Source organism: Carcharhinus amblyrhynchos, chromosome 2 (assembly GCF_965287045.1).
Source record: "Carcharhinus amblyrhynchos chromosome 2, sCarAmb.v2.hapA, whole genome shotgun sequence".
NCBI lineage: Eukaryota > Metazoa > Chordata > Chondrichthyes > Carcharhiniformes > Carcharhinidae > Carcharhinus > Carcharhinus amblyrhynchos.
In genome coordinates this window covers 122,986,631-122,999,628 of record NC_137325.1, presented here as the reverse complement: position 1 = coordinate 122,999,628, position 12,998 = coordinate 122,986,631, and the positions used below count along the sequence as shown (strand labels likewise).

General features: G+C 44.1%; 1 protein-coding gene across 1 annotated transcript; it reads right to left on the bottom strand.

The window, feature by feature from the left end:
* Positions 1-1,162: 1,162 nt before the first annotated feature.
* Positions 1,163-12,405, bottom strand: gjd4 (gap junction protein delta 4). The gene is made up of 3 exons (XM_080217434.1): positions 12,305-12,405; positions 12,059-12,204; positions 1,163-2,799 (listed from the first exon to the last, which is right to left on the bottom strand). Exons 2-3 carry the CDS (start codon positions 12,120-12,122, stop codon positions 1,553-1,555), a joined length of 1,311 nt encoding a protein of 436 aa, XP_080073560.1. The 5' UTR covers positions 12,123-12,204; positions 12,305-12,405; the 3' UTR covers positions 1,163-1,552.
* Between the last annotated feature and the right edge of the window lie 593 nt (positions 12,406-12,998).

The window sequence follows — 12,998 nt, the reverse complement described above, 5'->3', positions numbered from 1 at the left end:
ATTCCCTACTGGCCTGAGATTCAAATAGCATTATGTGTTCATCTTGTATGAAGCATAGAACCCGGCACTAGAATCATAGAATCCCCACAGTGCAGAAGGAGGCCATTCGGCCCATTGAGCCTGCACCAACCACAGCCCTACCCAGCCCCTATCCCCATAGCGCCATGCATTTATTCTGCTAATCCTCCTGACACTAAGGGTCATTTGGCACAGCCAATCAACCTAACCTGCATATCTTTGGACAATGGGAGGAAATCGGAGCACTCGGAGGAAACCCACGCAGACACGGGGAGAATGTGCAAGCTCCACAGAGACAGTGACCCAAGCCAAGAATCGAACCCAGGTCTCCTGTGCTGTGAGGCAGCAGTGCTAACTACTGTGCCACTGTGCCACCCTGCAGGATAGAATGAGGATGTAAATGGATTTTGCCAGGTTTGTTTTTCATTTTGCCATTTTCTGGATCCTTTTGTTTTGCCCAGCCCATTTTATCTTGGAGTCACGTCTGGCAATGCTCCCAGGTTACACTGGGAATTCCTTGTCTTATCATTAATAAGAACTTACCAGTAATAAGGTAATTGATAATACAGACTGGTGACCAGAAGTTCATCACTGAAGCGTCCCTGTGGGGCCATACACACCTGGCAGGCTGCGGTGCCTTTACCATGTTAGGGCTTTGGGATCTTTCCTGAAGAGTGGCTCTGTCAACTCTGGAAGGTTGATTAGAGGTAGTGCCTCTATTGCAGCTGCATACCACTGACCGTGAAATACAGGCTGTCAGTCATTGTACAGACAGTAATAGGCTCTTCTCCACTGTCACTGGTGGCATGCAGCAGCAATTACAATTTCTGCCCCCACTATATTTTAAACCCCAGATGGGTTGCATCTTGGCATAGTGGTTAGCACTGCAGCCTCACAGCACCAGGGACCCGAGTTCAATTCCAGTCTCGGGTGACTGCCTGCATGGAGTTTGCACGTTCTCCCCATGTCCGCGTGGGTTTCTTCCTCGTGCTCCGGTTTCCTCCCACAGACTGAAGAAGGTGCAGGTTAGGTGGATTGGCTGTGCTAAATTGGCCCTTAGTGTCAGAGGGATTAGCAGGATAAATACACAGGGATTACAAAGATAGGGCTTGGGTAGGATTGTTGCTGATGCATGCTTGATGGGCCAAATGGCCTCTTTCTGCCCTGTAAGGGTGCTATAAATCTATGTAATAGAGTTTAATCTTAAACTTTGAGCCTATCACTTGTGAGACATCGGCTGTTGAACATCACAATTAGAAGGCATTATCTTAATGTTCAAAAACACTCTTCACAGCCATTCAGTCTCACTGCATTAGAATGCACTTTCCCAGAACTGCAAAATACACTGCCACCTCCTGTCCTCCTGTGGCCATGGCATTTTTAGTTGCAAATAAATCAATCAAATCCCTATCTCTCACTGCACACCACTGATCACAGTACGTATGGGGATATCCCAGATGCATGGAGGATTTGAGCAGAGGTTGGTTGCCCTGTGATCCATGCTGGGGATTTTATTTTTTTTCATTTTCTGCCGTTAAACCCACTCAGATTTCTTTCTTCTGCTGCCATTGCTGCAGTTTGATCGGTTGTCTGTCACCCGCATGTGAACAAGCCTGTACTCCTCCAACAGCTGGCTGTTGCTCAGCGGGGGTTGGGCGGCTTTCTGTAGGGTGTGCTGCCGCAGTCTGGAGCCTGGCTGATCCAGCAGGCGGGCCGTGTAGCTGCGCAATGCATGAGCAGCCGTGCCCTGCTGCCTTTCGCAGAGGGCCAGCCTGCTGCCATTCCCGTCAGGGGATGCGACCATCGAAGCAGAGCTGGATGTGGTGACGGTGAGGTGTGTGTTGTTGCTGTTGGTGTTGGAGAGGGCCACGTCTTCCAGCTGCACCTCTGAGCGAGGAAAGGTTCCTTCGCCCTGCTCCGACTTTGTTCCGCTGTCTGCGCTGGCCACACTCCCGGGCCTCTCCGGCGCACGCATTTCATACCCTTGGACTGCCTTGTGCTCAGGAGGTTCATCGGTGTCTCCTGGGATATCGTGATACGACTCTTCTGGATAAAACGTCTTCATTTGCAACTTATTCTTCTTGTTTTGCTTTACAGCCTGCTTTATCACGTAAACCAGGTCCACAAAGTTCAGCAGAAAGGAGAAGGCGGTGACTCCAAACATAAAATTAGCCAGCAGTGTTTTCTCAGTAGGCCTGGAGGGGTAACAGGTCACTCTGTTGGCACATGGGTAACTGGAGCAGACAAACCTATTTGGCACGAAAAATCCAAACAAGCAATAGTGACCAACCCCAAATCCTACTTCCAATAAAGTCCTCAAAAGTAACTGAAGCACATAGGCCTTGCAGAAATTAAGAATTTGGTGCCTTATTCTGAGCTCCTCTGTTATGGCCATGATTTCACCATGGCCGTCCTCCAAATGGAGATTTGTCTCACAGCTTTTTCTGGTTATGGAAGCTCTTCCCACTGGCACTTTTCGGATCGGCGCAGTTTCAGCCAGGTTCGGAGAGCGCTGGAGAGAGCTTTCTTTTGCATCTTGCATCAGCGCCCTGTGAGCCACGTAGATGACAAACATCGCTAAAGGCAGGCAGAGTGCGGTGGCCTGCACAAACCAAAATCTACAGTGAGATACGGGGAAGAAGGCATCATAGCACACATTGGAACATCCTGGTTGCATGGTGTCACAAGTGAATCGTGCTTGTTCGTCTTGGTACAGGGGATAGCCAACACCAATGATCACAAGTAGCCTGAACACTATCATCACTGTTATCCAAACCTTTCCTGAAAGAAGAACACAGAAAATATTACAGAATTACACAGAGTACTGTACATTTAGTCCCCATTTTACATTCAAAAATATTTTAGGGAGTTAGCACAACAGAAGTAAGAAGTATCTCTAAGTTGCCTGAAAGGGCATCAACTATGTATTAGAGGAAAGTTATTTTGCACTAAACAAGTAGGTTAGAGGAAAAGAGAAATCAGTGAGACCAGTTGGACAACTCTTTCAATGAGTCAGCATTAGCACAATGGGCCAAATGGTGTCATTCTCTGTGATTATATTTGATGATAAGTGTGTTATTTATCAGTGAAATACTTGCTAATGTTGAGCCACCTCAACACTGCAACCAGACAAGGTATCACACTGGAAAACAGAGCAGATCTACATTTATTGTTCATTCGAAGAAAGGACTTGCATTTAAATATGCATTTCACATAATAATGCTTCCCCGAATGCTTTACAGATCATGAACCATTCTTGTTTTGTTATTTTGTCAGCAAATTCTCCAATTTGAGCAAAAGCATTTATAAGACATGTATGAATGATTTGGATGAGGGAACAAAATGTAACATCTTAAAGTTTGCAGATGATACTAAATTGGGTAAGAAGGTGAACTGTGACAAGGATGCAGAGATCCTTCAGAATAATCTGGATAGGTTGGGTGAGTGGGCAAATGATTGGCAGATGCACTATAATTTGGATAAATGTGAGCTCACTCACTTCGGAAGCAAAACCAAGAAGGCAGATTACTACCCGAATGGTTGTAAATTGGGAAACGGGAGTGTGCAGCGGGACCTGGGTGTCCTTATGCACCAGTCACTGAAGGCAAGCATGCAGGTACAGCAGGCGGTAAAGAAGGCAAATGGTATGTTAGCCTTCATTGTGAGAGGCTTTGAGTACAAGAGCAGGGATATGTTCTTGCAGTTATACAGGACCTTGGTGAGGCCACACCGTGAGTTTTGTGTGCAGTAGAAGAATGTTCTTGCTGTCAAGAGAGTGCAGCGAAAGTTTACCAGGCTAATTCCAGAGATGGCAGGACTGATGTATGAGAAGAGATTGACTAGGTTAGGACTGTTTTCACTGGAGTTCAGACAAATGAGGGGGGCTCTCATAGAGATTTATAAAATTCTAACAGGACAAGACAGGATAGATGCAAGGAGGATATTCCCTAGAGTCTAGAACCAGGGGTTACAGTCTGAGGATTCAGGGTAAACCATTTAGGACGGAGATGAGGAGACATTTCTTCACCCAAAAAATGGTGAGCTTGTGGAATTCATTACCACAGGAAGTAATTGATGCCAAAACATTGAATGTATTCAAGTGGTGGCTGGATATAGCACTTGGGGTGAATGGGATCAAAGGTTTGGGAAAAAGCAGGATTAGGCTATTGAGTTGGATGATCAGCCATGATGGTAATGAATGGCAGAGCAAGCTCGAAGGTCAAAATGGCCTCCTCCTGCTCCTGTCTTCTATGTTTGTATGTTAAGACCTTAAGACATAGGAACAGAATTAGGCGATTTGGCCCATCAAGTCTGCTCCGCCATTCAATCATAACTGATATGATTCTCATCCCCATTCTCCTGCCTTCTCCCCATAACCCTTGATCCCCTTATTGATCAAGAACCTATCAATCTCTGTCTTAAAGACACTCAATGGCCTGGCCTCCACAGCCCTCTGTGGCAATCTGTTCCACAGATTCACCACCCTCTGGCTGAAGAAATTCCTTCTCATCTCAGTTTTAAAGCAGAGTTCCTTCATTCTGAGGCTGTGCCCTCGAGTTCTAGTCTCTGCCACTAGTGGAAACATCCTCTCCATGTCCAAACTATCTAGGCCTCTCAGTATTCTATAAGTTTCAATTAGATCCCCCCTCATCTTTCTAAACTCCATCGAGTACAGACCCAGACTCCTCAACCGCTCGTCATATGACAAACCCTTCAGTCCTGGGATAATTCTGGTGGACCTCCTCTGGACCCCCTCCAAGGCCAGCACGCCCTTCCTAAGGTATGGGGCGCAAAACTGCTCACAATATTAGTGGAATTTAGCGGAAAATGGAAAGCGCTGAAATGTTTTGAAAACAATTCCGATATCTTGTAAATATGTCATAGAAAATAACTCCTCTGGAGTTCAGAAGAATGAGTGGTGATCTCATTGTAACCTAGAACATTTTGAAGGGACTTGAAAGAGTAAATGTTGAGAGATTGCTCCTTTAGCCGGGGAATCTCAAACTCGGAGTGGGGCACATACGCAAGATAAAGGACTGATCATTTAGGACCGAGATGAGGAGAAATTACTTCACTCATGAGTTCATGAATCTTTGGAATTCTCTATCCCAGAGGATCATGGACACCCCAATATTGAATACATCGAATGCTAGGATAAATAGATTTTTCAGGGAAATAAGGGATATGAGGAACACTTGGGATAAATGGAGTTGAAGCCCAGGATTAGCCATAATTGTACTGAATGGCGGAGCAGCCTCAATGGTCTATTCCTGCTCCTATTCCTTGTGCTCTTGTGTTGGTGGAAGTAGTGGTGTGGGGGGAGGAAGTTGCTGCTCAACCACAAGGGGTACAGTCCACAGCTCCCAGCTCCATTTCACTGTTGCATTTCCCCACTATACTGAACAATTAAATTTCAAATTGTAGAAACATCGTAGAAGCATTTCTTTAGAAGCCTTTTATTTGTGTACCAAGTGTCCTCCTGTCCACGGTCGGGCACTCGGTGAGATTTTAACTGACTCAAAATGCATGCACTCACACAGAGTTAAAACAAATCCCTTAGACTCCCACTACCACTGTGAATGCGATAGAAGGTGTCTGCATCAGGTTGGGATTGCACGCAACACATTTCACCTTTCAACTCTGACTCCACTCCAAATCATGGAGGTAAATGTGGTGGTGATGGTGAGGTTTGGTTAATATTAAGACCATGGGTTCATCTGACAAAATAAACCAATGAAGCTTTGTTCGTGTGGAGATCACAGTTCTTCTCTTCATTACATGGCAATGGCATCAAGGCGCGATTGTGAAAATTTCCTCATTTTTGTGTTTGAAAAGTTCATTCAGCTCTTAAGTATTTTCCTTCGACTGTAGTACTAATAAGAACATAAGAACATAAGAAATAGGAGCAGAAGTAGGCCATCTGGCCCTTCGAGCCTGCCCCGCCATTCAATAAGATCTATGGTGCTCCCAGTCAGTATTATGAATGCCATGCATAATTACACCCTGATATTGGAGAGTCATTCGAATCTATTCCCAGCAACCCTTCGTTTTCACTCCATTCTTCAAACTAAAGCTGGACTGTCCTCATCTCATTTTATGAGTACAGCTCAAAGGGTTTCTGTACATCCAGTCAGAGCTTGCAATCCATCTACTAAAGTGTTTGCTATTGGGTAAAGGAGCTATTACGTTGACAGTAACTTGCCAGCACACTGCGAAGACTAATCCTGTCCTCACGGCTGTACAACCAAGCAAATGCTGGCTTGTGATGAGGAATTGGGAATTCTAGCTAATTTTATCCATCCCCCAATGCAGCCAAGTGCAGCTGCATGCCCAGTCATTTGACTCACTACAGGGACATGGATCAGAGGCATAGAGGTAAACCTGCACAGTCCAAGACACTGTTCCGATTCTTGTCATTCTGGGCATAGACAGTACTTGTTCATAGATTCCCTGCAGAAGGAGCCTGCACTGACAACAATCCCACCCAGGCCCTATCCCCGTAACGCCACATATTTACCCTGTTAGTCCCTCTGACACTAAAGAGCAATTTAGTATCACCAGTCAACCTAACCTGCACATCTTTTGATTTCATTTGATTCGATTTATTATTGTTACATGTATAAACATACAGTGAAAAGTATTGTTTCTTGCGCACTATACAAACAAAGCATGCTGTTCATAGAGAAGGAAATGAGAGAGTGCAGAATGTAGTGTTACAGTCCTAGCTAGGGTGTAAAGAAAGATCAACTTAATGCGAGGTAAGTTCACTCAAAAGTCTGATGGCAGCAGGGAAGAAGCTGTTCTTGAGTTGGTTGGTACATGACCTCAGACTTTTGTATCTTTCTCTTGACGGAAGAAGGTGGAAGAGAGTATGTTCGGAGTGCGTGGGGTCCTTAATTATACTGCTCACTTTGCCAAGGCAGCGGGAAATATAGACAGAGGCAATGGATGGGAGGCTGGTTGGCGTCATGGATTGGGCTACATTCCCAACCTTTTGTAGTTCTTTGCAGTCTTGGGCAGAGCAGGAGCCATACCAAGCTGTGATACAACCAGAAAGAAAGCTTTCTATGGATCTTTGGACTGTGGAAGGAAACCAGAGCACCTGGAGGAAACTCACGCAAACATGAAGAAACATGCAAACTCCACAGTGTCACCAAGGCCAGAATTGAACCCAGGTCCTTGTCATAATGAGGCAGCAGTGCTAACTACTGTGCCACCGTGCTGCCCTTCATGCTTTTATGCAATCTCAAATGTTGCCTTTTTGAATTGTCTGTTGAATCTTGCAAGATTTTGAGAAGACCTTTATCGTATCTGATTTTGCAGATTGTTTGTGAAACGGCCTGTAGGAAAGGAAATCTGCCGTCCTCACCCAGTGTCACTTACATGTGACTCCAGATCCTTAGCATTGTTCTAACTGTCCTCTGCAATGGTCTAGCAATCCACTCGTTTCAAAGACAATTAGAGATGGGCAACAAATGCTGGTCCAGCCAGCGATGCCCATGACCCATTAAAGAAAAAAGAAAAAAATCCTGTCTCTTGCTACATTTTTACAGGAAGAGCTGACAACAGTGGTTTATAGGCAGCGATAGCAAGGAGCGGTGGGGTTAAATAGAATTATTTGTTCAAAGAAATTTGGGCTAGGTAATTGCAGTGCTCCATCAAACTTATAACTTGATAAAGAGATGAAATTGTTTTTAACAATTGTCAATGCCTAATCTCAGTTTGAAGTCAAGGGGTGGGATTTTACAACCTCACTCGAGCGAGACCAGTTAATCCCACTTGAGGTCAACAGACATTTTTATTGTCCGTCCCTTGCCTGCTCCAATTCCGTGGTGGGCGGGGTGGTCAAATTCTGGTGAAGATATTTATAAAGAGAATATTGTTTTTATCACTGATAATTTTTACCTTTGAGTGACAGCATTAGTCTAAAAAGAGATTATTTAATCACTTTATGGTCAGGAGGCTTAATTAGGGACAATTTTGTAACCATGGTGGTTTGCATGAGATATCTGGATATTCCTAAATTTAAATATTCTCAGTGTACACGAACACATGAAGTCATTTCCCATTTTGTTGCCACCCCCAGAGATTTTCTAATCCACTCCCTAAATAAAATTGTCTCAAATTGGGGTTAGAGGAACCTGGGACCATTTGAATGAGGTTTTGGGCATCAGCCAAAGGTTACAGGTTGGGCTGAGAATTTGGGCATGGCACGGATATGGGCTGGCAGCTCGAGTTGGAGTTCAGGGCTAATGGGAATTTAGGTAAGGACATCTTTATGTTGTTTGGAGTGGTGTAGTGGCACAGTGGTTAGCACTGTTGCCTCACAGCGCCAGGGATCTGGGTTTGAGTCTCGGCTTGGGTCACTGTCTGTGTGGAGTTTGCAAGTTCTCCACATGTCTGCGTGGGTTTCCTCCAGTTTCCACCCACAGTCTGAAAGACGTGCTGTTTAGGTGCATTGACCCGAACAGGCACCAGAGTGTGGTAACTCGGGAAATTTCACTTCATTGCAGTGTTAATGTAAGCTTTACTTGTGACTAATAAATAAACTTTAATTCAAAATGAGTGTCTATTTTGAGGCAGGAACTTTTGTTCTATTTGAATTTGCTGGAGAAAGGAGGGATTTGTAGCTTGAACAACTCTGATGTCACCCATCCAACTTCCAATTGGTGTTTCTCTCTCTCTACCTCTGGCCAAGGGGCCAAAAATTGTGAGTATGGACAATTGCTTGTTGGGATCAAAAACACGGAAGTCTTATTGGATTGGTGTGTGGTAGGGCAAAGAGTAATACTTCTTAACACTTTATTCAACATTAAATGCTGCATTCAGGCACCAAAGGAGAGAACAAAGAGTGAGATAACATAGATACACAGAAGCAACTAGTGAAAGACCACGGGCCATCCCACCGCAGCTGGAGTACTGTGTGCAGTTTTGGGCGCCGCACCTGCGCAAAGATATTTTGGCCTTGGAGGGAGTGCAGAGGAGGTTTACTAGGCTGATACCGGAGTTGAGGGGGTTGAGCTATGAGGAGAGGCTGAATAAACTGGGCTTGTACTCGTTAGAGTTTAGAAGAATGAGGGGAGATCTCATTGAGACGTATATGATGATGAATGGGATGGATAGGATAGAGGTGGAGAGACTCTTCCCGCTCAAAAAAGACAGTAGGACTAGGGGGCACAGCCTCAAGATAAAAGGGGGGCAGTTTAGAACGGAGTTGAGGAGGAACTTCTTCACTCAAAGGGTGGTGAATCTCTGGAATTCTCTGCCCGTTGAAGTGGTGGAGGCTGCCTTGCTAAATATTTTTAAGACGCGGGTTGATGGGTTTTTGATAAGAGAGGGGATTAAGGGTTATGGGGAGAGGGTGGGAAAGTGGAACTGAGCAGCGACGGATCAGCCATGATCTTATTGAATGGCGGGGCAGGCTCGAAGGGCTAGATGGCCTACTCCTGCTCCTATTTCTTATGTTCTTATTATGTTCTTATGAGAAGAGGAACATAAAAAGATGGAGAAAGGGCCTGGAGTTTCCTTTGTATTTACACCCAGTTGCACAAATCAAGTGGCTTAAAAGATTGGGGAATTTTGGGTGACTACATTTCATCCAAGCTTACTCATTCTTTGCCATTTTTCCATCAAACCTTTTCAAAAAATGTTATTCCTTTCTCAAAGTTACAAAGCCAATATGCAGAATGAACGGTGAGTCCTCAATCCATTTCTTAGAACAAAGGAAACTCCAGGCCCCTTCTCCATCTTCTTATGTTCCTCTTCTCAATCTCCATCTTGGGATGGCCCTTACAGTCTTTCACAAGTTGCTTCTGTGTATCTATGTCATTTCACTCTTTGTCCTCTCCTTTGCTCCAAGAAAAATTCAAATTAAATCTAATTCATGGGTTCCCACAAGAGAGACATAAAGATCCAAGCTGACAAGAACAGGCATTACATCTGATCTCACGTTTGATCCCATGCTTGATTAGGTTAGGTGCATTAACTCAAACAGGCATCGGAATGTGGCGACTAGGGGAATTTCACAGTAACTTCATTGCAGTGTTAATGTAAGCCTTACCTGTGACTAACAAGTAAACTTTAAAGTTTTTAAAAGTTTTACTGATCTTATCCAAAAGGACAAGAAGGGATTATATTTTCTATCTGACCAAATCTCTGCCCACAAAACCTGCCACAATCTGATTCTCAAATGCTATCATCTTCCATTTGTACTCAGCTGGGGTGAGGGATGAGTGTCTCAACATTACAAGCAGATTTTCAGGTTCAGTCAGAATCAATCATTTTCCTGCTCTTTAAATGCATTTCTGTGCATTTTTTTAAAATAATAATCTTTTGGGACACGCTTGTGTTTTCTGATTTTTTTTAATGGATTTTTATAGCATAAGCGGAAGACACATTAAAATTGAAAAGTTTGCCTAGCTGCAGATTTCCAGATGTGCTGTACCAGAATTACATGAATAAGTGAGTTTATGCTTAAAATTTTCATACTTAAGGAAGAAACAGGTGTTTCCCTGGACTCCAGTTGTTTATGCTGTTTGACACCCATTTTAAGTTGTGGGGCATATCCTATTGAGACTGGGAAGATATATGACTGTAAATTAACTATGACAAATTTGGCATAATATTGGACACAATTTTATAGAGTCATAGAGGTCTATAGCACTGAAGAAACACTTTGGCCAAATGCGTTAGTGCTAGTCACAAAAAAAATCTAATATTCTAATCCCTCCAGCAGTTGGTCCATAGCCTATATGCCTTGGCATCGAAAGTGCGCATCTAAATACTTCTGAAATGTTATAAGCGTCTCTGCCTCCACCACCCTTTCAGGTAGTGCGTTCCAGACTCCCAGCGCCCTTTGAGTGAAAAAGTTTTTCCTCACATCCTGTCTGAACCTCCTGCCCTTTACCTTAAATCTAAGCCCCCAGTCATTGATCTCTTTACAAAGGGGAAAAGTTCTTCCTGTCTGCTCTATCTATGCCCTTCATAATTTCATGCATCTCAACCATGTCCTCTCAGTCTCCTCTGCTCCAAGGAAAACAACCCCAGTCTGTCCAATCTCTCTTCATAACTAAATCTGTCCAACCCAGGCAACATCCTGATAAATCTCCTCTGCTCCCTTTCCAGTGCTATCACATCTCTCCTGTAATGTGGATTCCAGAACTGCACATAGGTTAGGTGCATTGACCTGAACAGGCGTCAGACTGTGGCGACTAGGGGAATTTTACAGTAGCTTCATTGCAATGTTAATGTAAGCCTTATTAATAAATAAACTTAAAAAAAACTTTAATACTCTAGCTGTGGCCGAACCAATGTTTTGTACAATTCCAGCATAACCTTAGCTCTTAGCCTCAGGTAATAAAGGCAAGTATACCACTTGCCTTCTTAACCACATAATCTGCCTGTCCTACTGATGTACATGCATACTGAGGTCCCTCTGATCCTTGGTGCTTCCCGGGGTCCTGCGTTCATTATGTATTCCCTTGCCTTGTTGTCCTGCCCAAGTGCATCACCTCACACTAATCCGGATTGAATTCCATTTGCCACAGATCAGCCCATCTGACCAGCTCATCTATATCCTCCTGTCAACTGAGGCTATCCTCCTCATCATTAATCACCCTTTTCAGGTCTAACTTTTAGGGTTCTGCCCAAAGAGTAAAGCCAAGGCCAGAGACTGAGCAAATATTGGAGTGTCAGAGAGGGATACTATGTCCAAGAGATTGTAAATGTTTACTACTAATGCTGACACTTTCCTAACTGTTGCATACTTTCTGTATTATACAGCTGAACCCATTATTAGCCTCAATAACTGAATACATTGCAGAAGCACACAAGTTTTCACGTAAGACTCGCTACACTTTATTATATAGAATATGATACATAATATTTAATGGTGCGTTTAACATTACAGCCGCGAAGGTGTGAAGACTTCCCAGACCATAGCAGAGATACTCAGGGATATGTTTCTCTGTGTGTTTAACAGTTACAACACGGGGCAGCGAAATACAAGACATACTGACAGTGTTCACTGGGTCTCACTCACCGACCACTGTAAGGTTGTAGTTGAGGGCGAGGGCTACTAAACCCAGATTGTTCAACCTTCCCATCTCCAACCGAGCAGCAGAAACAAGCGTCTCCAGACAAAATAAACCCTCCGGCCAAAATAATGGCAGGACACCTTCTTCACAACTGAAAGAGAAAAAGAAAGTGATCAGATTTTTGCACTGGGTTCTAAACATTTATTATTATTGCTTGATTACTATTTCCTTAGCATAAATGCAAAAGTTACAGGCGATGCTGGTCTTTGCAAACTCAAGGAGTCCAGCCCAGCCGTTCTGCTGTCACCTTCACAGGCTGTCTCCCTTGTGACAACTGCACAGACAATAGGAGTCTCGGCGCATCTCACCCACTGAGGGCTATTCTTACCGACCAAAGGCATTCCAGCATCCTGACAGATCCCAGATATTTTGGTCCAACCCATTTCAGGAAAATGATAGAAGCTTGCGGGATTAGATCGGATCACTAGGGTGTTCCCTTTGACCGTCAGAATGCGACAAGAAATACCTTATTTCCTCCACCACCTCCACTCCGCCCCCACCCCCCTCCGCCTCATAGTTCTGGGAGGTGCAGAATCTGATGGAGTTGGGGAGGTCCTGTTCGGTTTATTTGATCGTCAGTAAACATGGAAGGACAAGAGTGAAAATTATGATCAAAGAGGAGCAGGTTATGTCAGCATCTGGAGCTGACTTTCTTTATATTCTAGGTGGGCAAACTGTTTACAATCTAGGTTGAAAATCTGAGGTCCACTAACTGGTTGGCAAATGATCCCACAAGGCCTGGCCATTCGATTTCTGCCCTGCTGGGACCAGGACCGATCATATTTCAGGTTGAGGGACCAGCTATCAATTTTATTTCTTTCAGAAAATAGTTTTTTTCTGAGAGGTGAGCAGTAGTTTGAGACATCACAATAGGAATTAGGAGCA

Excerpts from the sequence above, each read along its gene's own strand:
- gjd4 (XM_080217434.1), bottom strand. The coding sequence starts at position 12,122 with ATGGGAAGGTTGAACAATCTGGGTTTAGTAGCCCTCGCCCTCAACTAC. Across the intron at positions 2,800-12,058 it reads CTACAACCTTACAGTGGTCG|GAAAGGTTTGGATAACAGTG; the intron begins GTGAGTGAGACC and ends TTCTTCTTTCAG.